The 25144-nt window shown below is 42.4% G+C and overlaps 1 protein-coding gene across 3 annotated transcripts in view; it reads right to left on the reverse strand.

Moving 5' to 3' along the window:
- Window positions 1-1534: 1534 nt before the first annotated feature.
- ZNF143 (zinc finger protein 143) overlaps window positions 1535-25144 on the reverse strand; it is a 345755-nt gene continuing 322145 nt past the window's right edge. For 2 of the 3 annotated variants that reach the window (XM_069223630.1, XM_069223629.1), the window contains 2 exons: window positions 22895-23041; window positions 1535-2266 (listed from right to left, as the gene is read on the reverse strand). In XM_069223630.1, the coding sequence (XP_069079731.1) occupies window positions 2183-2266; window positions 22895-23041 (231 nt within the window). In that variant the 3' untranslated portion in view covers window positions 1535-2182. The remainder of the gene's footprint in view (window positions 2267-22894; window positions 23042-25144) is intronic. The other variant, XM_069223631.1, reaches the window with a different exon arrangement.

Consider the following 25144-nt stretch of genomic DNA (forward strand, 5'->3'; position numbering starts at 1 on the left):
CCCTAAATGCTAGTAGGTTGCTATTATTACTTAATAGATGTGACTCAATTGCTGAATCTAAATGTATGCTATTTCCACTGCGCAGTTATTCTTGTCAGTGATTTCTACTCTAATTCTAGAGTGCGTAACAATTCATGCTTTGGTTAAAGGTTCAATTGAGATTCTTTAGAAGATTTGGTCAACTAGTGTTCTTTTTGTATGCATATCATTTGATTTTGAGATTAAGTAACGTGGTATTAGCATGGTTAATATAGAGAAGTAAACATTCAAATGTTTTACATAAAGGTGTGGTTTTTCATGGCCAAAGGGGTCATGGTGCGTAGAATTACTGACTCCAAAGATTACTGATACTGTTGATTGATATTTGTTATTGATTTGTATTGAAATTGAGTCCTATGGTAGGAGTTACTCTAAGTGCAGTTAAAAGGTCCATCAAACCTCTAACGCGTCCCCTTATGAATTAAAGATAAGAAACCAATTAAGGTCAGACTCGCTAACACACTGCAGTATAACGTATTGTAGCACTACTGTATCTGGTCTGTGATGAGGCATATGTGTGCAATAAAGTAAAAGAAAGCAACACATTAGAGGGCATATTTGTGTGTGCTGGGATGAATGTGCATGGATACTTGTAGACGTAATGCTCTGTTCATGCATGTGTGCCTGTTTATCTGCCTGTATGTTGTGTCTCTATGTAGATACGCTTCACTAACCAACACCTACAGACAGTGTCCACTCTGTTATCATTGGAGGTACATTCTGATGTAATAAAAACATTGCTCATATGTATCTGTATAGCTATTGCAGTTGTTTATGTGTTACACATACAAACATAGTTGCTGGTTCGAGACAAAGAACAGCACTGTGCTGGGATGGCTACACAGGAAAACTCGGGGCAGAAGGCTGCCTTAAGGTCCGGAGTACAGAAGAAATCTTATATTATCTGGCCAGCACAGCATTCTTGGGAGTGCAGCACACAATTTCTGACCAGAACATACCATAAATTATTTGCTGCTGCAAAGGAATACTGGTCTTGGGTAACGTGACAAACCATGTACGACTGGAATGTTACAGGAGTTTGAGTGAATTCAAAACGTATGGCTTGCTTGCCAAAACAGCTGGAAAGTGTACTCCTAAATACATCCATTGGCCAAATTATTTTAAAAAGTCCCCGGGAAGTCCCCCGCAAATCATCTTGGAGAGGGTCGGATTGCTTTGTTATGCTTGCTCGGTTTTTGTGTATTTTTGTACTCATACTTCTGTCACCTGTTTCAACAGCGTAAACAGTCCTTCTAGCAAGTCACATCCATGGAAGTCATGTGATCAAATACAAGACTCCTGCGAAACGGCAGTATACAATCATACACAGGATAACTCCAGTCTTTCAACACGAAAATGCAGACTTTATGAAGGTGTTATTAAAGCATTTCGCACATCTCCGTCTTGCTCCCACTCCAGACATGCGACAGTATATCAATGCCAATAAATCATTCTCTTAGACCAAAACTGTAAAAACACATTCTCAGTAATAGAGTTAGAGAAACAAAATAAATATTTTTATATATATTGAACAACCAAGATTTCTCATTTTACATAATCAAGTGTAATGGGGTAAAAAGAACACTTCTAGCTTTAACAGTCTATTTACAGCGAGAACAGCGAAGAGGTAAAATACACCTCTTTTAAGTGTGTCAAACACATGTCAAAGTATAAGGATGCAAATCTTTTGCTCTTAATGGATGACATTAAAAAGTAATTATATTTTACTAACTTCACTGTTTTGGGAAATATTAACACATTATGACTTTTTCAAGAATTCCAAAGAAGTCTACATTATTGTACAAGTTCATTTATAAAATGTATTCTGCTGCTTCTTACTGGCTGCCTTCCCTTTGCATGTCGACCTCTTCATTGGAGATTGCTAGAAGGTTAACCTGAAATATCATTGTAGACTCCTGATTTAACATCCTGGGATTTACAAATGTTCAGCTCTGTGCGGTCTTCCGATCTTATGAAGGATGTACACAAAAGCAACAAGCATAATTGTTCTTCAGTCTTGGTCAAAATATGTACATTATAAACTGAAAACGTTAGTCTTTATGTGCTATAATTCGCATGGACGTTCGCCAACAAGAAGCAATGTGATCGCTGCACCGATACAAGGCAGTATCAAGCTGAACAGTTAATCATCGATCCCTGGGGATTCACCCTGTTGTATCCTGGAGGCTATCCTGATGGCTTCTTCCAATGACTGCTGTTCCCCAAGCTGGAAAATAAACATATCAATATGATCAAAAAAATCCTTCATATTGCTCTTAGAACCAAACAATTCTAGGTAAGAAGGGAAGCATTTGATATGTACATCTATTGAGAAAAAATTACTTTTATGAAAGAACTGCTACGCTCTACAAACCCGTCTCAATTATAGTGACACCACATTTGTCAGGTAGAAGGAAAAACTTCATGCTCAGTAAGAAATAATCCTTCACAACTAAAATCAAAACCATCCAAAATCACACTTACTAAAACAATCACAATTAATGTGTATGTGTGAAATGATACAAATAAAATAACACAAATTTGAAGTCTAAGGATATGGTACCAACCAAAAATAGACCTTTGCAATGCATGAAAATATGGCAGGATGGAGAAGCATATCTCAAGTGTGGAACAGCAACCAAGGGCACAGAGCAAAAAGAAACTTCACCTGCAAGCAGCATTTTATTCCCAGCATTGGTGCTTCACTATCTACCCCTTTTTCAGCATCTGTCTATAGACGGCTTTAGCTCTCTTTTGCCGAGCACTAATGCCATCCATCTGATATACAGGCCACGGGCATATCACGGATGGTTACATGTTCACACACTGTACTCATAACATAATGGCTTTCTAGTAACAAAAAGTAGCGCCTACTATTTGATACATAGTCTAACATTCCCACCATGTTCCTCATTCTGTGTATTACATGCTCATTTATTTTAAGAATGTAAGGGCCAGATGTAGCAAAGGGTTTTTCCCATTCTGTGTCAATGGGAAAATGTGTTCGTACATATGGCCCTAAGCCAGGTGTTTTGCAGTTGCTAATGCTTATGTATTCCTTACTATCTAATTCGTTCTTTATTTGAACTATAGTGCCGTATTTGCTTAAAAACCTTCAAACCCCAGGTTTCTGTTAACTATCATTTTCCATAAATAGGACTTCTTTTATAAAAACTTCACACCAGGTTCATGCCTCTAAGCTTTGCGGTTGGATCTTTCAGCATTCACTGGAACATTCTATAGCTTTCACATAGTACAAAAGGTCAACAATATGACACTAAAGGAGTAAATAATTATTAGCGATTCATGAGCCAACACTCGGAGTTCAATGATAGTGTTTAATTTTTCTAATCAAACAAGTTACTTATCTTCGGTAATGCCTTGTCTCGTAGAGACATTTTCTAGTTGCAGATTCCTTACCTTAGAATTAACCCCAGGTGCTAGTCGGGACCCGGTAATTTTTCTTGTGCAGTACCCCTGCACGCTATCAGGTGGCGTTGGTCGGTTCCGTGTCCGTTGTCGCCACCGGATATGACATCACAGGACCTATATAGGCACCACACCGTCGTACTGACATCAGTTGCTTTTCACAGCTTTCCACTCCAGAAGTGCAGAGCCACAAAGAACAATGTCATCTGATAGAGACTTCTAGTAGCAGATTCCTTACCTTAGAATAGATACCCAAGCAATACCATCCCAGAAGTGGGTCTATGAACCAAAATCATACTAGGAAGTCCTGCAGGACCAAACGGGCAAAGTACCCGTCCTCCCAGGCCATCCTGGCCAGGCACTAGTGTTCGGTGAACGTGTGCAGTGATACCCATGCTGCTGCCTGACAGATGTCCAGGACTGGAACTCCGTGTTTCAACATAGTGGTTGCAGCGGTCGCTCTGGTTGAGTGAGCGCGCAAACTCTCCGGCGGTTGCTTTTTAGCCAATGCCTAGCATGTTTTAATGCAGAGAACAACCAATCTAGAAAAGGTTGCTTTCTTCGCACCCACATTCACAACAAAGAGCTGATCATCCACCCGAAACTCTTTGGTACGATCATGGTAGCACACCAATGCTCTTTTTGGGTGCAGTCAGTGGAGTTTCTCTTCTTCCTTAGACAGACGAGGGGGTGTGTAAACAGTAGGCAAGATGATGGATTGGCCTACAGGAAAGTGCATGACCAGTTCTGGCAAAAAGGAAGCCCTAATGCGCACTACCACTTTGTCAGTGTAGGTAGAAAGGTAGGGTGGCTTAGATGACAATGCCTGCAGCTAACACACCCTGTGAGCAGATGTAATAGCCACAAGGAAGGCTGTTTTTAATGTCAGAAGCCTGAAAGGACAATTATGGAGCGGCTCAAAAGGAGCCCACATTAAAAAGGTAAGAACCAAATTCAAATCCCATATGAATGGTGATGGAGGAAACATATGGATAAGACCCTTAAGAAACCTATTAACTATAGGAGACTTAAAGAGGGTTGGTCAAGTTATCTAAAAAAATTCAGAGACAGCAGAAACATAATCTTTAAGGGTGTCCAAGGCAGAGCCCTGCTGGGCCAAAGAAAGTATAAACAAGAGGACCTCAGAAAAAGGGGTAGAGAGGGAGTCAACAGACTTGTCGGTGCACCATGCCACAAATTTGTTCCATCGACAAGCATATACCGTTTTGGTGGAGGGATGCCTGGCTGCCAAGATAACATTACAGGTTTTGGGCCGAAGGTCAAAAGCTGTCAACTGCCGCCACTCAATCTTCATGCAAGAAGGTGGAGACTGGATAGGTTTGGGTGGAGAACTCTCCCCTACTGCTGCAACAGTAGTTTCTCCCAAATGGGCAGTCTGAAAGGGGGATCAATGGTCATGCTCAATAGCTCAGAATACCAGACTCTTTCTGACGAGTCTGGAGTCACGAGAATTACTTGGGCCCAGTTGTTCTTGATCTTCTTGAGAACTCTGGGAAGAAATAGTATGGGCAGAAAGGCATACTGGAGGCCTGAGTTCCACTCAAGAAGAAAAGCATTGCCGGGCAAGTGGCCCCTTGGAAACTCCAACGCGCACAACTGCTGACATTGTACGTTCTCTGCGGAGGCAAACAGATCTAACCAAGGCTCTTCCCCCTGCTGAAAGAGACCTTGTGCCACCTCCGGATAGAGAAGCCATTTGTGATCAACCAGGCATTGCTGGCTGAGGTTGTCCGCTCTGTAGTTCAGAGAGTCTGCCAGGTGTTGAATCACCAAGGAAATGCCCTGATGTTACAGCCATTACCAGTGGCGCAGAGCCTCCTGACTAAGGGGCCATGCCCCCACCCTGTCCTGCTTGTTGCAGTACCACATGACGATGGTGTTGTTTGTGAACACCTACACTACTTTCCCTTTGAGAAAGGAAAGGAATGCTCTCAATACCAGTCTGATCACCCTGAGCTCCAAAAGGCTGATGTGGAGCCTGGACACTGCCCCTGATCTCTGCCTCTTCCATGTGGCTGCCCCATCCCAGAAGTGATGCATCCGTCACTAGTGTCAGATCTGGTTGGGGAAGTGGAACATTAGGTCCCACTGCAAAACCCACATATGCCATCTGGCGTGTGTAGCCAGCAGGATGCAGGAGGCCATGAGGCTCAGCAGCCTCAGGGTCATTCTCACCGAAATCCAGGAGAAAGGCTGACACATCGGTATCACAGCCTGAACATCCTGGACTTGCCGCTCAGGAGGATAAACCCAAAACGTCACTGTGTCCAGAACAGCTCTGATGAAAGGGAGCATCTGAGAGGGAGTCAGGTGTGACTTTGAAATGTTTATAGTGAACCCCAGTGAATGCACCACCACCGTAGTCTGGAGGTAGGAGACAACAGCCTGGGCAAGCCCACCTTCAACAGCCAGTCGTCGAGGTTGGGGAAGACTGAAACACTGAACTGTGCAGATGATCTGCGACCACAGCCATCACCTTTGTGAATACCGGAGGGGAGCTGGTAAGGCCAAAGGGGAGCATGGTGAATTGAAAATGCTCGTGGCCCACCGTGAAACGCAACAAACATCTGTGGGCAGACAGGGCGGGAATATGGAAATGGGCGTCCTGCAAGTCCAGCGCTACCATCGAGTCTCCTGAGTCTAGGGCAGATAGAACTTGAGCCAGAGTTAGCATTTTGAACTCCTTCCTGAGGAGGAGATTGAGGGACCAAAGGTCTAAGATAGGGCAGAGGCCCTTGCACTTTTTGAGCACCAGAAAGTAGTGGGAGTAACAACCACAACCTACTTCTGGCACAGAGACCCTCTCTATGGCTCCCTTGGTCAAGAGTGCCATAAACTGCTTGCGGAGAAATGCCACGTGATCCTCCGCCATCAGATCGTAAGATGGTGGCATGGACGGAGAGGTAGTCTTGAAGGGGAGGGAGTAGCACCTTTGGACTATTTGCAAAATGCACCTGTCTGATGTGATGGCGTGCCAGTGGGGCAGGTGATGGGGGCTTCTGCCTCTGACTGGTCCCTGATGGGTCAGCATCAGACTGGCTGCAGAAGAGGGGTGGTGGACTGGCTAGACCACTGGCTCCCTGATCCACAAGGACGTTGCATCCCATGTCCCTGGCCACGTACAGGCTGGGCAGAATGTGTGGCTCAGTGGCTGGAGGGGAACAGACATGGTTGGGCGCCCCTTCTGTAGCCACGAATGGGACGAAATGCAGACTGAGGGGGGCGAAAGGCAGCTGCGAGGCCCAAGAACCTGGCCATAGCCTGGGACTCCGTAAAGCGTTTGAGCGCAAAGTCTGCTTTGTCTCTGAAGAGATGACTACCATCAAAGGGCATGTCCATAAGGGTGGATTGGACATCCCCTAAAAAGCTAGATGTCATCAACCAAGCGTGACACCTTAAGGCGATGAAACCGATCTGCCTAGTGAGTCGGTCGTATCCAGCCCACCTTGTGTTGAGAAATTCGTTGAGCCTCTACCGTCAGCAACAGCTTGAAAAGAAATGGCCTGGGCCTCCTCCGGCATCTTTGGCAGCACCTGTGCAACCGTGTCCCATAATGTATGAGTGTAACAGCCCAACAGGCATGCAGTGTTCACAGACCGCAATGCCAGGATGCAGGAAGACAATATCTTCGTCCCAAGCTGATCCAACCTCTTGGATTCCCCATCCAAGGGAGCAGAAGTGAATGCGTCCGGGGACGAGGAGGCTTGGATAATCAAGCTCTCAGGGGTTGAATGTTGCGTTAGGAACAATGGGTCATTTGGGGCAGTCCTATGGTGGTCGGCGATAGTCTTGTTCACAGGAGCCCCTGTGCTGGGTTTGGACCAGGTCCCCAGCAGGACATCATTGAGGGTTTCATTAAAGGGCAAAAGGGGTTCAGAAGTGGAAGTCCCAGGCTGAAGCACCTCTGTCAGGAGATTAGTCCTGACTGCCACTGAAGTCAGCTTGAGGCCAAGGACCTCAGCTGAATTTCTCACCATTGAGTAGGACACTGTAGGGGAAGAAAGCATGCCAGTGTCAGGGGAAGTGTCTAGACCACTGGCTTCACCCAGTTTCATCCACCAGTCCATGGGATCTGCCAGTTGGTATTCCAAAGGGTCCAGCGACCCCTCCCAATCCTCACTGTACCCTAACCCAAGAGAGTCCGACCTGGGGAGCAAAGTCCCTGTCAAAGTCGAAATCGGCGTTGGGCCGGCTCCGTGTCAGAGTCGGCAATGAGAAAGGGGTCGACGCCAACCGGTGACACAGGCGGCGTCAGGAGCGTCAATGTCAGAAGATTGAGGTGGTATGGCTGACGCCGATTCAGATCCAGGAATGGATCCATGCGTACCCTCCAGAGCCGAGGCTGAAGCTGTTGGCGCAGAACCCGGGGGGCCCCTGCCAACTCCACGGGGGCCCAAAGGTGTGCCAGCGGAGTTGGAATGCCCAAATATGAGGCACATGGCCTCATAAAACTCACGGAGTTGGGCAGGGATCACTCTGGCTCCCGGAAACTCATGGAGGCGCGGAGTCGACTCAGATGCATGCTCCTAGGATTGAGGCCTGGAACATTGAATGCTCCTTTTCTCTCGTCACGTCAGCCGACAGACTGGGTGAAGTCGAAGAATGCTTGTTCTACTTCAACCTCTTTTTGTGCCTCGACTTACCCCACCATCTCGAGGACTTGGAGTGGGACGATGAAGAATAGGGGCAGCGCAACCGTTCTTGAGACCTTCCTCTCGACCAAGATTGGAAGCAGAGTTGAGCGTCGGGCCACAATGAGCTCTAGGGACCACTCCCTCAAAGCTTTTGGATTCATAGTTCGTCACTCGTTGTGGTCGTGCTCCAGACACCACAAGGACACGAGATGCGGATCCAACACGGAAATTGCCCAATTACAGGATCCGCAGGGCTTGAACCCCATCTTACATGACAACATCCTCGACGCACCAGGAGTGTCAATCCTTTACAAAACATCCAAAAAGACTTGTCAAAAAGTGACTATGGGGTTGCTCTTTTTCAGATCTGCGTTGGCTGGTTCAGAAAGAAAATAACTGACGTCAGTGCGCTGAGGTGGCGCTTATATAGGTCCTGTGACATCATATCTGTAGTGCGCGACGCAGACGATGGATGCGGAGCGACTGATGCCACCTGACGGCGCACAGGGGTAGCTCAAGAAAAATCTTCAAATTCAGACTGATGCCTTGGGGAAATTATATGGTAAGGAATCTGCAACCTGAAGTCTCTATCTGATATACTTTTACTCTGAAAAAGCGTTTTAGCATGTGCTACAACAGTCACAGCATAATCAAGACTATTTTCAATGACAAGTCCATTTGTTACTCCTCCTGACCCACACCACATGACACAGAACTCATCCTTAGCACAGTTTCAAACCTTGAACACAACACACCACACGACCTAACAAAGTTCTTGAAGATGCTTTGAAATCTGATTAGATCGAAGACAACATTCATCAATACCCAACAGTCAATGAGATGTCACCTCATTCGTGCAAAAACTGTGGTCATGTAGACCTATAACATACAAAAATGCTATCAGGATTTTAATGGAGACACACGCCCAGTCACCAAGACCTGGCTTGAGCTGTTAACTGCTTGTCATATATATCCTTCTCACCCCAAGGCTGGAACATCATCCAAGCTAAGATACATTATGTCAGAAAGAAAGGAAAAGGTAGGAAAGCGGATGGATGGCAAAGGAGTTGCAGAGGCCCTGAACATAAACTTCATTATGATACTTACCCTCACTGCACTTCGAACATCTGGCCTGTCAACTCTACGTTAATACACACTATTAATAGATGGGTTCAGAGAATGGTGGATCTGATCCATGGTCTCTTTCTCTGCCAACGTTTCCCCCTCAGTCAGGGCTTTCTAATATTTGTGTAGAGTAAGAACTCTGTTAACATGCATTAATCTCTTTCTTTTGGCCAAGTTACGTGCTGACTCAAAATGAAGACAGAATGATGTGAACGCTCATAAGAACTCTACAAAGCTGCACTGCGAAGCAGAAAACGAAACTGAAAGAGAACACAGATTTGTGTACTTCAAAGTTTCGTTGTTGTTGTATGGGACAACTAAAATGCAAGTGCAGCTCCCTCATACTCTTGTTCCCACTGCCTTTTGTGTTTGCAATATGAAAGTGGTCATACTACAGTTGTTTTCAGCACCTTTTTGGTCAGAGTGGATTTTAATTGTTTTGCAATTTTGCTCAAGCTGTTTTCAAAAATTTTACTATAAACCTATCTTTAAATACCTTACAAACTCCTTCCCCCACAGATAGAAATGATCCTGTTCCACAATCTCTGCTGACCTGACGTTTTAATTATATTTGCTTCAATAACTAGCCTCAAATAGATTTGTAGTCCGTATGGCCTCTCTTATTTGTGTATTTCCTTTTGATAGTGTGCCTTTTGAAACTAGATACACACCCCTTAGAGAATTACAAGAATAAGCGTTGTCCCAATTTGGAAGACAAAGGGCCTGATTTAGAGTTTGGCAGAGATGTTACTCAGTCTCAAACGTGGCAAATATACTATCGGCTCTATTATGAATGCAATAGGGTAGAGTACACTTGTGATAAGGTGGACCTGGTACTCGTCATGTTTGTGATGAAGTAATCCGTTTGTCAAAGTCTAAATCAGGCTCTAATGTTCTAATTTAAAATTGCAGAGATGGGTCATAGTTATTTTCATGTTTGATGCATTTATCAGGATCAAAAAAGGATTAAAAACAAGACAATTAGTGTGGCTTAAACAGTAATGACATGAGAAACATTTAACAATGAATGTAATATGGTAGAGTCAGAATAAATGCAAACACTTTCAAAATGGCAGACAAAATTGTAGTCCACTTTCTATTAAGGCAGGCTTCAGATACAAGCTGAACACCAGTAGTCAATCAAATGGGAGAAGCAGATTAAAATATGACACCGTGAGAGAACGGTCAGCCCATAACAGAAGAAAAGTAGGACTTTACAAATGCTACTTAAGTAAGTGCACAACTTTACAGAAAAGGTTATTTTGCGGCAAAGAAAAGAACATTCTTGTTGTGATATAGCCTTAGACCACCCCCAAGTCTTTAAACCCCTAAGAAATAGAGAACTCTGTGAATCCACTGTCCAAGAATTCGAATTTATTTTGTAAAATGGGGAATCAGAATAATGGGGTGAATACCACCATGTGTTCAATGCAAAAGGCCTGGAGAAGCCGAATACCCTTATGGGTATCAAACTCTCAAGTATCATTGTAATCTCAGGTAGGAACCTTGACACAATTGGTCATGGCTGCCCGTGTCATTAACATATCATTCCATAGAATGTCTAAACAAAGATTTCACCAAGATAAACCTACCACCCTGTCCACAATACAATATCACTGTGTTCTTAAACATCAGTGGCGCCCTGAAATCAGACAGAACCCGAGTCACTAGCCCATACCTGCTCTCATGATATTATCTGTCTGCAGCAGGCTTGGGCTGAGCAAGCCATCCCTTTGGCAGGGTTCAGTGAATTTCATAATCCTAAAAGGAATGGACAGAAACATGGACATGCCTCTAGGGACTTTCCATCAGCTTTCATATGAGTATTAGGCTTAAAAAGGCAAAATTGGACATCAAAGCCAAATATTTACTAGCGGTAAAGCAGGTATTTCCCCCAATATGTGTAAGGAGGAAACTTCCTGATACTGTGCAACATATACATGAACCGTGTTCTGTCAATTAAAAAGGAAATAGTGCCTTAATAGTGAGTAGAATAAAAGCCAAGCAAGGAGGCTGGCATTTAATAGTCAACGGTGACATCAACATAAATCTTTTGTTTGGTAAAGAGAAAGCAGAATGGTTTTACCAAGGCGGTGCATTGTTTATCAATCCATTAATTCCATTAATATCAACCCCGAATCAGGAGTGGGACAAATTAAGGGTAGAACTTAACAGTATAAGATTCATTGACCTAAGCTGTGTAGAGAGTCTTACTCTCTACACAGCTTAGGTCCATGGCTCTTATACTGCCGTTTTGCAGTTGATCAACCCCCTAGCTCACACACATCTCCCTCCAGAGGTGTGCTGTGTTGTACTAGAAACTCACAACAGTAGAATACTGTGCTGCAATTGTTGCATTCAAATATTAACAATGATGGGCGGGGATCATTTCTCCCAATGTAGTGTCCTCATCTGCCACCATAGCCACTATGAGACATTTTAGTAAAAATAGATGTGTTTGACCACTGACTTTGTGTTGCACCACTTTGCATATTAGTTGTTCAGTGTTCACCAGTTGCAGATTACATTTTGTATTCAGTTTAGCTGCCTGTTGGCTTCATCGTGGCATTAGACATTGCAGTTGACCTGTGTTTTTCCACATGGTAAACTAAGCTTGTTTCTTCGTATTACTTCCTCACTGAACACGAACAGTTCATGATAAGTACATATTTTTTGTTTTCTTCAGTGCAGGGAAAGGTGAGGCCTTGGAGGGAGAGCCTTGAGATGCTGGCCAGTTTTCAACGTTTTTCTTCTAACTCTGACCTACAGTATCCAGCATGTTTGAATATTTCCATCTGAGAGGGGAGGGCCTTTCAGAAGGCTCTTACCATGGTTGTTTAAGCTATAAAAGAGGTGGCCGTGCTCAATAGCGGGGGAATTTCCATAACCTCGGTCAGGATTAGACGTTGAATGCCTGACACAGACACTTGTCCCGTGAGGGTATATATCTCTTTCTCGCACTTGAATGGGGTCATCTTCTTGCTGGCATGAGAAAGATGAAGAGCTTGGCAGGCCCTACGGTGATTAATTTTAACTTTATCCTTTGCTTTGCAATTATGCTATAATATAATCACATATATTTGCTGTGTACATTGAAGTTGAGAATCACTTTGATATATTTTCCTTTCATTGCTGTGACTATTTTTAAACGTGTGCCTTCGACCTACTAATCGCCTTCATTATTTAGGAACCTAGTGCTGAAGTAATAATAAATGTCTTCTTTAAACTAAGAAGTGCATTCCAGAGATTTTTGTCAGCTCGGTCATTAGTGAAAGCAAAACAGACATTAATAATGGCTGGAATAATTTTGGGCACTGAGAACTTGAATAGACTAAAATTGTTCCTACGGGAAAAGGACTTGCTGCTAAAATGGCAAAATTCTATTAAGATGATCGTAAACTCAAATAACAGTGCACTCACTCCAGCTTGGACCACTACGTGGTCTCAATATGATGTCTCACTACAAACTTTTCTCTACTTGATCATTCCCCTACATGGTATTACAAAAGACCCACCATGAAAGCAAGAAAGAAGCTTGTATAACCGTGTACAAAATCTCAATAAAAACATGTTTAAATGAAAGCAAGAAAGTAAGAAGATAATTTAAGAAGAAACTAACTAAAGCACTAGAAAAAGCAAAGAAAGCAGAGAATGATGCATCTCTGACCAAGCAAGTAAGACTTTTAAGCGTGGCATATAGGAAACTGATCTGGAAGGTGGAGTAAAGAAGATAGCTGCAACTCTTTGAAATCTGTTAAGCCAGGGACCAACTTAAATTCTGGAAGAATGTCAAAAGTGTAGTCCCTAAAAGAGATACAAATTTGGTTACACTGATTTTGCCAGCAGAATGAAATAACTATATAACAACCTCCAAGTACCCAATAACACGATGATGGCCATCCACATCAACAGCTGTAACAGCGCTCAGGCTCTGGATACTACAATGAAGGTCAAGAAAGCATTGAAGGCAACCTGAGAGGATGGTACACCCAACCCAAATAGCCTGCAATGGCTGTATTAAAATCTAACAATTCTCTCTGGGGAGATGATATAACACCCTTATTTATTCACTGCCTAAAAAAAGCACAGTACCTGTACATGGCGCACATCTTTTTTGTTCCAATTCAGAAAAAGGGTCAATACTCCCCTTTAGAATTACTATCTCATATCCCCATTCATTGTGCTGCTTGACGTGGAAGGTAAAAGCTTCACAAAGGTGCAACTATATGAAGTGGAAGCATGGGTCTCCGAAAATAAACTGTTAACCTTTCTACCAAACTATTTTCCAGCAGGGTTGTGGTATAGAGGACAAATTATTAACATTATCCATTTTGATACAGTGCCCAACCCATGCAATAGGTAGCCTGCTGTATGCAATAATTATTGATTTTACAAAAGCCCCTGAACTGCAACGATCGTGGCAAGCAGTGGGATGAACTACCACAAGAGTGAATACCACCTCCACCTCTGAGAGCCATTATTAGCCTCAGTTCATAAACATAGTTAAAAAAAGTCATGTTTGACTCAGACACAGTTACGCTCGATAAGATATTTACCAGCATAGGCCTGAAACAGAAATGATACAGTCATCCTGCACTTGGCAGCAGTTGGATTAACAGCGAGCTCTGAATGAATTGGGCACATATTGCACTAATAATAACCTTAGAACCAACAAAGCAATAATTAAAGCAGTTGTGTTTAGGTAGAAGATCAACAAAAAGGGACACTGGCACCTGGACAATGACAAAATTTGACGGGTTTAGTCCTAAATTACAACCTGCAGTAATGAGCTCATCAACAATAGCCCTCAGTACTTTCTTGCTGCGTCTAAACTACAAGCTATCAGGGCCATCATCAACTCCAATACTACGAGACATTTCAAGTAAGTTGATGCCAACATTACCTTTTGGATTGGTGGCTTATCACGGGAAGCTTTGAAAATGGGTAGATATAGCACAATACCAAAGATACAGAATTCTCTTTGTTTACTTGACCTCACAAGCTAAGCTCAAGTGGGACTCAAATTTAATTTGCACAAACAGTCTCATATCCTTGAGGCCTCCTATGTGACGTACTGTACAGAACTTAGATCCACTCCATTTGCACACTGAAGCATTTTCTTTGGTTGCAAATCATCCCAACGAGGGCGATGATTTCCCGAGAAGCATCATCCCTTGCCAGCCTACAACTTTATGAAATCACTACCACCGCCACAAGTTACAACCTTAATCTTGAAACAGCTACTCATATTGTATCATGAAGAATGAGCTGAGGCAGAAAAGAGGAAGAACATGTAAATGACTCTCAGCACATACATTAACAATCTATCATAAAATACCGTGAACGTCCTCCTAGTCTTGGGTAAATGTGAACACTAATTAGAATAAGGTTTTGTCTGTTTCCCATTCTGGCCTTGTGCTATGATCGAGTACAGGGCGAGGATAACACAAACTGTTGTCTCAGCTCTTTCGGTGAAGAGCCCCTTGTACACATTCTGTGTATCTGCCATGATCTGACAGCACCACTTTGATTTAGACAACTCCTTTCCACTCATAAACTTGCCATTGGATCAAAGGACCACTCTCTATAGACTAAATAGGGCCCTGAACACTTACCGCTTAAAACATCTATATGAATGTCATTCAGCCATGCTACTTGTGCACAAAGGCGTGCTACTATTGTAAGTATTCCCAATGATAAAGGTTTACTAGAAGTACCTCACACGTTTAGCACTCTACGTTTGCAAAGTCTCAAACAAAGCCTACTAAAAAAAAATACCACAATACAACCAGAACAAAATGACTATTAGCGGCAAACGCTGACTCCAGTTAAAAAAGGGCCTTCCGCAGTACCACTGAGCACATTGCCAGCCTTTGTTCAAACTCGGCCTAAATTTTACTACTATAATGACAGTCATTTTCTCCGTCACAATCCTTATATTGCACATGAGTTTTTCCTTGGCATCATACTCAACCACAGTAAATATTTTTTCCCTGTTACGGAAAAAGTTTTTTAGAATGCAGCGATGTCACTGTCACATGCCCCATCACAAAACCTAATACGGGGATCCACGAACCTGCCAATTGTATGGCGCTCTTGATCTCATTAATCTAGTAATGTGTTGGAGTTACCGCACTCCAATTACTGGACATTCAACAATATTTCACACTTGTTTTTTTTAATTATAGTAACAATACAATTACTAATAATACTATTACTAATATCAGTAATACAAACAGATGTATCCCTGTGATGGAAATAGCTTCCTGATTTAGTATTTTAGCTATAGCTGCCCACAAGATAGGGTAGTATCGTAACAAACCCCGGGTAAAAGTCTGAATTGACTCTGCGAGCATTCAAACATGAATGGAGAGAAAAGGTGTCCTTGAACGGTCTTCGGTGTACTACCATATTTGGGGAAAATGCTTAAAAAGTCTTAATTGCAGCATTTTCAAGTGGATGTAGCCAACAACAGAAAACAAAAGTCTTCTAGAACAGACCACGCTGAAATCGGAGACACAGCCTGTACGCAGAAGGATGTTGGGGTAGATATAACTGGAGGAAACACCACCCATGAAATTATCTGTCAGACGGGCAAATAATTTAACACATCAAAGGCTGGCATTGTCAGCTTTTTGGGCACACCCAAGATAAAATAACAGTGCTTCAACATTGTTGATCCTTTATTACTTAAAGGCGACCTAGATAAATAGAGAAAAGAAGATCTGCACTATTTTTTTCATGAAAGAACGATGGGTGGAAAAGAAGCCATTTTAGACAGAACAGTCAGATATTTACAGATGCTGAGAAACAAGAGAGAATGTAATTTGTTTGAAACTTCGTATTGAGGGATAGCCACCATATGGAAGGAATGGCCACAATATAACGGATTGCCTTCATCGTAGGAATCATCATCATCTTCCACAGATCATCAAATAACTGGGATCACCACTGGATGCTAAGGATCAGAGTTATATGCCATGGATTGCCAACATATGATGAGAGTTGGCTTCATATGTGCCAGTATATCATCTTTATATATAAATTGTCCTCTTCACCCACCCACGCACAAGTCAGCATCACAAACACAAATGCAGACAGACAGCCACACAAGTAGACACACATACCGCTGACAGTGGCCCAGAGCAAAGCCAGATACCAGGTGCTTGTGCTATGTAAAACAAAAAAGGGAGCTGCAGAGTGCAGGTCAAAAACAAGGGTTTTTGGTGCCAGACCCAGATTTTATTGCTAATTTACTAATGTCACGGCAAGGGGGGTGCCTCAGGGCTGCACTGCCACCTGATATTAGTTTTGGGGCTGGGTATAATCATCAAATATTGAACAGAGCCTGTGCTCATTTCTATGCAGTAAACCTCTCACTAGCAGTTGGCAATAGGTGCAGAAACACTACCCAAAGGCCACCAATAGGAAGAAAGCAGGAGGGTGTAAGCCCCTTTCCCTTAATGATACCATATCATATCAGCAGCAGTCTGAGGAGCCACCTAGGCTTAAAAGAAGCCAGTGTAGGAAAATGATAAACCTTTGTGCTACCTCAAACCGTGTACAGAGGCCCCTTAAAGGAACTAGAGGTATTTGAGTCAAAGAAAGGCAAAGTAGAAAATATGCTTGAGTATTTTTTAAACACCAAATGCCTATATACCCGTGCATTAGTCAGAAAGATTGGGGAAGCCAATCTGCACATCAGAGTAGGAATCTGTACAGATCATCTTGGACCCTATAGCTTATCAAGAATACAATGGGGTGTTTGTCAATATTTTTTATAAATATTTTAGCACCACAACCGGATCCCCCATTACCAATGTAAGGGGATTCTTGAAGGAGTAATGCCCAACCTCTGAAATTATTAACTGGGTCAGGGTCTACCAATATCTTTGGGGGTGTTTGAATCTGAAAGCATTTATAAAGGCTGGAAGCCTATTTGGTGGTGTGACAAGGCGGGTTCACCCATCCAGGATCCCTAAGAACCAGTTCTGGTTGTAAAAGGTGGCCTATTACCACGGAGCTCAAATTCTTGCGAGTTAGTTTTCTCATTGCTAGAGGTATTTGCAAGTACACCTTGAGAAAGCTCTTTCTAATCGGGAGGTAGGGCAGACTCCAAGAGAAATTAGGTGGTGTCTTACCACATCCGTTTTAGTAAACATGCCCCTTACAAATGCATTTTACCAAGATGTGACATCTTCTCTACCATTATGGATTCCATGCTTACCTTTGGTATCAAATCCTCCCTGGATATTGACAGAATACAGGATCTTAGCAACAATTAATTAAATCCAGCACAGAAAATGAAAGCACTTCCCAGATACCAGTTCCCGAAACTTGTAACAAAGGCTTAGGATGGGTCAGCCACTGACAAATATCTGCCACATCCAACACACCGCTTAAAGCACATTGTAAATGATGGCAGAGGGAGGCGAAATTTTATTTATTAGAGAAAAAATCAAAATAGCAAAACACCTCCAAAAAGAAGTACCATAGAAACCCAGCCTGATAGATGGAAAAACAACAGAAGCTTGGTTGGTGATACACAAACGGGTTGGAACCTGGATGCATGGATCAAGGGTCATGCATGGATTGTTTCAAAATTCTTTTAATGTACCAGCATACTATTTAGAGAAGCTTGGCCAGTCCTCACTGTCAGTGTAGGCAATTAGACACTAGCTGTGAATGAAGGAATTCATGGACAACAGTCATGTCCCTTTCTGACCCCAAAACACTTGGGCCCGTATTTATACTTTTTTTAGCGCCGCATTTGCGCCGCTTTTTGACGCAAAACGGCGCAAACCTACAAAATACAATGGCATTTTGCAAGTTTGTGCCGTTTTTGCGTCAAAAAACGACGCAAATGCGGCGCAAAAAAAGTATAAATATGGGCCTAGCTGTCTACTGGCCTATCTCCAGCCTCCACTGTCTCAGCAGAAACACGGAAAGGGAGGTAACAAGCCTACTTCAAGAAACACAGAGGTGAACCAGATTCTCCACCACCATCATTTTGTATTTAAACATTCAAGGGGCGAAAGAAACACTGTGCCCAACATGAGTACAAAGCTCTCTAAAGTTGGGGACAGCAATTCTGCCCTAATACAACTCTACCTGTGCACAACCACAGACACTGTTGACCACAAAAGATATAGTGGGTAAGTTAATCCATTCACATATCCAGTGTGGATCAAGAACCATCCCTCTCATTCCTTCTCTTCAACATGTATGCATGCTCAGTGGCACAACTTCTACATCTTCCAAGTTCACAAGAACGCCACTCAGATCCCAACAAAACAAAAACATCCCAACATCTGAAACATCACCTAGGGCTTGAACAGTTTTTTCCAGTGACTGTGACATTCATGCAGATGAAACTGCCTTTCAAAAACCATGATTTTATCAAGTGGAGATTCCAAGCCCAGTTTGCTATGCTAAATATGGCCCCTGGCATGGGAACCTCTCTGTCTACCTCATTACAGATAAGCAATCTGAAGGATTGTTTTTTTTACATGTACCTCTCTTTTGCCATTCATGCCAATGCTAGAGGCAAAGGGGGTCAAACATGCAGCTCTTTCACTGCTATCCTCCAAAGACTGCAGCAAGAATGCATGGTAAACGTTGTAGGCAAGACAACAACAAACACACCCTAAAAGCAAGCTCTTCACTGGCTTCCAAGAGATGCAAGGATTAATTTTAAAGTCTTAACCACTGTCCACAAAGCATACTTGAGCAAAGGCGCTCTTTACCAGCCAAAACTGACACATCATTACGCCCTTACCAAAGACTTAGGCCGTCATTCCGAACCTGGCAGTCATGGCGGTCCTAATCAGCCAGTAGCACCGCTATGAAAAGGCTGCAGGGGGCTCCAGGGAGGCCGCTGCACTACCCATGCACTTGGCATGGGCAGTGCAGGGTACCCCCACGGCCAGCATAATCGCAAAGTTCACTGTCTGCTTTGCAGACAGTGAGCATTGCAACGGGTGCTGGCGCACCCTACACACTACACCATTGCCGCCAGTTCTATCACAAGCCAGAGACAATGCTGTAGGCCATTTCCTGCTAGGCCGGTGGACGGAAACTGAGGTTCCACCCTCTAACCCAGTGGGAAGCTCATTAGGGGCCCGGTGGGGAGGTAGCCACAATGGCAGCAAGCTCCCCATCAGAATTTCGGCGGTAGGGCTTTTCCGTCTGCCGAAATCATAATTTGGCCCTTCGTCTCCACATCTGCTCACCCGACTGAGCAATTATGTTTCAAGCTAATAAAACATGGGTGCGGATCCCTACGCAAGAGCCACAAATCTAAAATACCTTAAACTCTAACTTCAGGTCTGACCCTACTAACATATGATCCAGGATTGTTTTGAAAGCTGAACAGGTTTGCTTATATATAAACTGACCAGAGACTGTGATGGAAGAACATCAGGCATGATTACTACTTCTTTCTCATTTAACCACCAAGCTGTACTTCACTTTTTTCCAGTAATCTGCTGTATCTGGAATTGGCATGCAAATGCCTAAAGTAAATAAATACGTTTTCGCTGGGAAACCAATCCATGTCACACTCTCTCCAAAATGTTGACATTTAGGGCCTGATTACAACTTTGGCGGAGGTGGTAAATCCGTCCCAAATGTGACGGATATCCCGCCCACCACATTACGAGACAATTATATCCTATGGAACTCGTAATACGGTGGGCGGGATATCCGTCACATTTGGGACAGATTAACCCCCTCTGCCAAAGTTGTAATCAGGCCCTTAGTTTTAAGACAACAAGCTAATGGAATCATCTATTGAGATGCAAGAAGCATTTTCTTTATATACTGCAGTTGTAACCAAAGAGTGACCATGACTTCTCAACTTCATGGAAAGTTAAGTCGACTATGCCCTAGCCACCATGACAGAGGATTTGGAAGTTATCAGGAGGGAACCAAGCATATGTTCAAGACCTTTAGGCTGCAGGTTCGATAGTACCATTTTCTGGTGTGCCAGCATGAGTTAAAGTATAAAGTAATAGTCAATCAATGCAACCACATGCATGTCAGAAAATCACCTAGTGAATTCAGACAATCAGACAAATGATATGCTCTGTCTCGTAAACCCCACTTCTTTCTCCCCCTGCTTATCTTGCTCCCTCTGATAAACCCTGTAATGTCTTCTCCCTGCTCACACTTTTTCCTCATAATTTCCTCATTACCCTTCTCTTGAAGCCCTTCAGTGACCGTTCCTGCTACTTCAATATTTCCTTACATGCATTTGCTATTCTTGTCTACCAACATACCTGCCTATGTTCCCCTCCCTTGCTGACCATCTTTCTCCTCTCCTGAGGATCGCCAAGGGATCTAAAGTTTGTGATAGTAGACATGTGGTATATGAATGAAGAAAATAAATAAAATACACATTGTCAGAAATCCTTCAAGGAAATAATGAGACAGCACAAGCAGGGCCCCTGCTTATCTGTACGCAAGTATGATTAAATTCTATTTACATCAAACACTTAAGTAACAGCAATACAATTTTTAAACTTCAAGAGTTGCTGTAAAATGCTTATATTTGCTGTGTTTGGAGACCATGTGAGTGACAAGGTATGTTTTCAAAGAACACACACAGAGTTTGAAAAATTAGTCAAGTGGGGAAGCCTGGGTTAGAAGCCAGGAATCCTGGTTTGACAAGTTTCAACTTAGCCACTACAGCACATTTCCTAAGCCTGCTTATCACTTTTAGTATCAGGTTTTCAAACTACAGCAACAGTCCTACTTTAGAGAGGTATTGGCAGGCAGCTTTTTCAAAAGATTGGTCAAGAGACTGATGTAATATCAAAGTCACAGTAGAGGAACTTAACCAAAGAAACATATACATGGTGAGCTAAAGATGCTGAGCCTTCAGATGACCTTAGAAAGTAGAAGAAAGGGTTATTTCTGCAAAAGGCGTTGGGTTACATTTATCCATTATTTAACTTTCAGTTTTATTTTTATAAAACAGTAAAGCATCCCTAAAGCACCTGTCATTGCTTTGATGTTATTAGAGCCCTACAATAACTATTAACGTTCATATTATTCAGCTCTCCATAATTAGATTCCTAAGTAACTCGGTGAGTTGTAAGTCAGTGAAGTAACTATGCTTTGCCATTTAATACCAACTTCGGATAAGTCAATTATCAACGCATATTAATTTTGAAAGTCTGTACTTTGGGAATCGTGCCGGAATGCAGTACCTCATTTGAGAGAGCTGACCCTGTTGTTGTGAAGGCATAGCAAACTCTAGGCATCACTATTAGGGGGCATGAAAACGTGTGTATTTTACTAAGGTAAGTTATGAAGTAATTTTAACTTTGCAATTTTCAAAAACGTCATCATGTTTCCAAAATGAAAAATGCTGGTTTGAGAACCACAGGTGCATCTAGAATTGTCTGAGAAATCCTGCAAAGAAATTCACAACTAGTGGATTAATTCTCTTGCAAACACTGTTTTTGTAAAAAGAAAAGTCCATTAAAAGTTTCTTTGGGAGAAAACATTTTCCCCAGGAAAGGTCTTTTTGTAACTTTGTATGGGAAAAAACGTCTCACAATATTTACACGATACCATCAGGTTCACAAACCACATAAAAATGAAAAGTATTTCTCACAACATGTATTAAAATATTGAAGGTCTTGTTTTAACATTTTAATCCTGTGTAAATTTAAAAGAGCTGAAGAAATCACATGGTGCCCAATATGCCAAATATGATTTTATGAGTCATACCAACATACCACCATACCCTCCCATATAAACAACATTATTCATGCTCTTACTGTTCTTTTAGAACTCTTTTAATCTAGAAAGCCACATGATACATTTTAATCATTGATTGGGTCTGGGGTTGGGGAGGTCTCTGCTTTCAGGACGTAAGTGATCAGAGCTAGTGTCACTAATGAGGTCACAAAGATGATCCTACATTCTTTCTGGTCCACAGGACAGCCCACCAGATCCCTGAGGATGGAACTTGCAGGTTCTAGTATTACCATTATTCTGCTTATTATTTCAAATACATGACACAAAATGAGGCTCTCATACAGTATTATTATATCTACCTCCTTCCTGCATCCGTTGCGTAGACATCTCATAGATTTATTGATTGTGTTATAACATACAGGAATATAGCGACATCTCTCTTTACTTGAGACCCTAAATGACTGAGTCTCAACCAAAAAGACCTGGAAACCTTTAATCCTATACTATGTCCCACACTATTATGATGCCATCTTCCCCACTCCTTGTGAGATCCATTCATGTAGTGTGCGATTTATAAACTGATACATCTATACTGAGGTAAGAACCTCATAAATGCATATGGGATCTTCCCAATATATGCCTCACTTAATATCCTGCTCCACAGTAGCAAGATTTAAAGTGATCATAGGAGAAGACTGTGTAAGTACTGAAGCTTTAGAAAAGTTTTAAACATCTTACAGCAGAAGATGGAAAACTGCGAATTGTGGAAGTAGGGAGCAAGTTCGTCCAACTTCTACAGCAAAATGTAACACTATGCCTACTCCTTCTCAATATATATGCTTCCTGGTTCTGCCACACTCTGCATAAGCCAGAAGACTCGCTGAATTTAGTTCACCAATACACAGTTAAGATTTTCGTTTACATATTGCTACCATTACCTGTACTGCAATCTGAGTTCCATTTGATGTAGCCAGTAATGTGACAGGTCTATTTTCTGAGGTTAGTAGGTGATGCGTGTGATGCTGATGCCCAATTTCTGATGAAGTAGTATGGAATGATGACAAATCTTGAGTAACTATGGCAACCTTTAAAAACAAAATATAACCAAATAAAAAAATCTCTCTGTTGCCCCTTCTTTTCAAATGTTCAATGTAAGCATTTTGTTCTTAGTACACTTTGAAAAGAATACATTTAATTAGATAATGTAAACATCAGTGATGCAAAATTCATTAAATATACAACTGTGATTTGCCACCCACAACAGAAATTATATTCACTGAGGGGTTTCAACGGTGTAATGGTTTGAGATGTCCGTGATGTACACAAGGCTGGGATGGAAAACACAAATTTGTGAATAGTGAAGGCATATACATTGTTATTTTGTTTAAGGATTTCGACTCCAAGTCACTTCTAGTCTTCAGTTAGTCTGAAACAAAACAACAAGTGCTGTCTTGCATTCCTCCCCAATTTGACTAATGATTTCTGCTTCCCTGAAATATGAATACCCGGATATTGTCTTAGAACCAGTTCGAGATAGCTTTACCACCAGCCTTCCTGTTCTTCTGCGTGGCCCTGCTGTAATATCATTTCACAGGAGTATCATTCACAAATATACACTGTGAACAGGGCATTCCCCATATGTATTGTGTCATGGTCCCGCACAAATGAGGAAATGCCTTTGGGTCTGCATCGTATTACAGAAGCAGGCACACTGTTGAAGTTCTTGCGGATACAGTAAATGTGAATTACCTAGGAGATGTCACACAACACCCCTGTACCCCCGAGGGTATGAAGGTCATGGGCCCTACAGGAACTATTCACTATGAGGAAGGTAGCAGTGGATAAAACTGCTGCACAACCCATTTTATACAGTTGGCTAATTGTGATCAATACAGCAATTTATAATACATGTATGATACTCCACATATGCTACTCCAACAATATCTGTCACCCTGCCACCAACAGGAGTGGTTGTAGTATCCAATAGAGGTTTCCGCTAACACACCTGAATATAAGATATCAAAGCACTCAAATTCAGTTGTAAAAATGATAGAAGATTCAACAAGTAAGTTATTAGTGGTGTATGTTTTTTGATAATTAAATTATTCCAGGTACAGGACAACAGCAAACGTGTTCCTCCAATGTGACGTTATCAAGGCTGTGGATGAGTTTGTAGTTGGAACAGAGAAGCAATATGATTATACAGCAAGGCAAGGGTTTGCATCATCACTTGTTAAGGTGTTGTAAGCATCCATTTGTTGAGTATTGACGAGTAAGCAATCTAGCCCAGTTACAAAGTGTGATATGAAGAAACTGTATTAACAGTGACATGCATTGTGTTGTGCCCTGTAGTGAGTAACATAGACTATGAGAGACCAAAAAAAAGTTTGTATATTGGTTGTCCCCTCCACAGACTATGATAAGCGAGCATAGCTAGAAGGCAGTACCTCCATGTGAGGCGTCCTTGTGCCACTCCAAATTTAGAACAGACACTGCGTACAGGGAATCACTGACCTGTGGTTTGAAGGCCTCTCCATTTTTACTGCCTTGTGAGAGAACAAATGTATTATTTAATGTGGCGCATCTCTTCTATATGTGCCAGACACATCAAATGGTGATGTGCACTGGCTCAAAATTGGAACCTGTACCAGTTAAGTAATCTGACTTTCGGTGTCCTACTTACCCCTTGCATTTCTTCAAGGACTTCTCACCCTATCAAAAAGAGGGCTCAAAATGTTGTGATCCATTTCATTACAGGAGAGCAAGCCATGCACTTGACAGAAGCTGTCAGACTTAAGGATACAAGTGAGCTGCTGCCAGAGATTTCCTTAATTCTGGTGGGGTGAGAGAGGTGGGGAGGTGGGGCATGAGGTGACACAAGCAGTAAATGCAGGGTTGGGCTGTTGTCTCCTTATAGCAAGACTTCACAGTGGTGCACAATGATGCTGGCTGAGCACTACATCACAGCAGGGTACAACAGACCTCAGATTTATCTGCTAAATTCTGATCTAAGATCAGATTTACCCATGCACACCACTACTGTTCTATGCATCCAAATCTAGTAACACCTTTTTCATCCTCCACGGCACAATGCTTATCACGTGTGATCTACAGTGTCATTTGTGCATATTGCCTAGTATACTGTAGAATATACAAAGGAGTCTGCTTTCATTGCATATAACTGGAGC

This window comes from Pleurodeles waltl, chromosome 3_1, assembly GCF_031143425.1.
Source record: "Pleurodeles waltl isolate 20211129_DDA chromosome 3_1, aPleWal1.hap1.20221129, whole genome shotgun sequence".
Taxonomy (NCBI): domain Eukaryota; kingdom Metazoa; phylum Chordata; class Amphibia; order Caudata; family Salamandridae; genus Pleurodeles; species Pleurodeles waltl.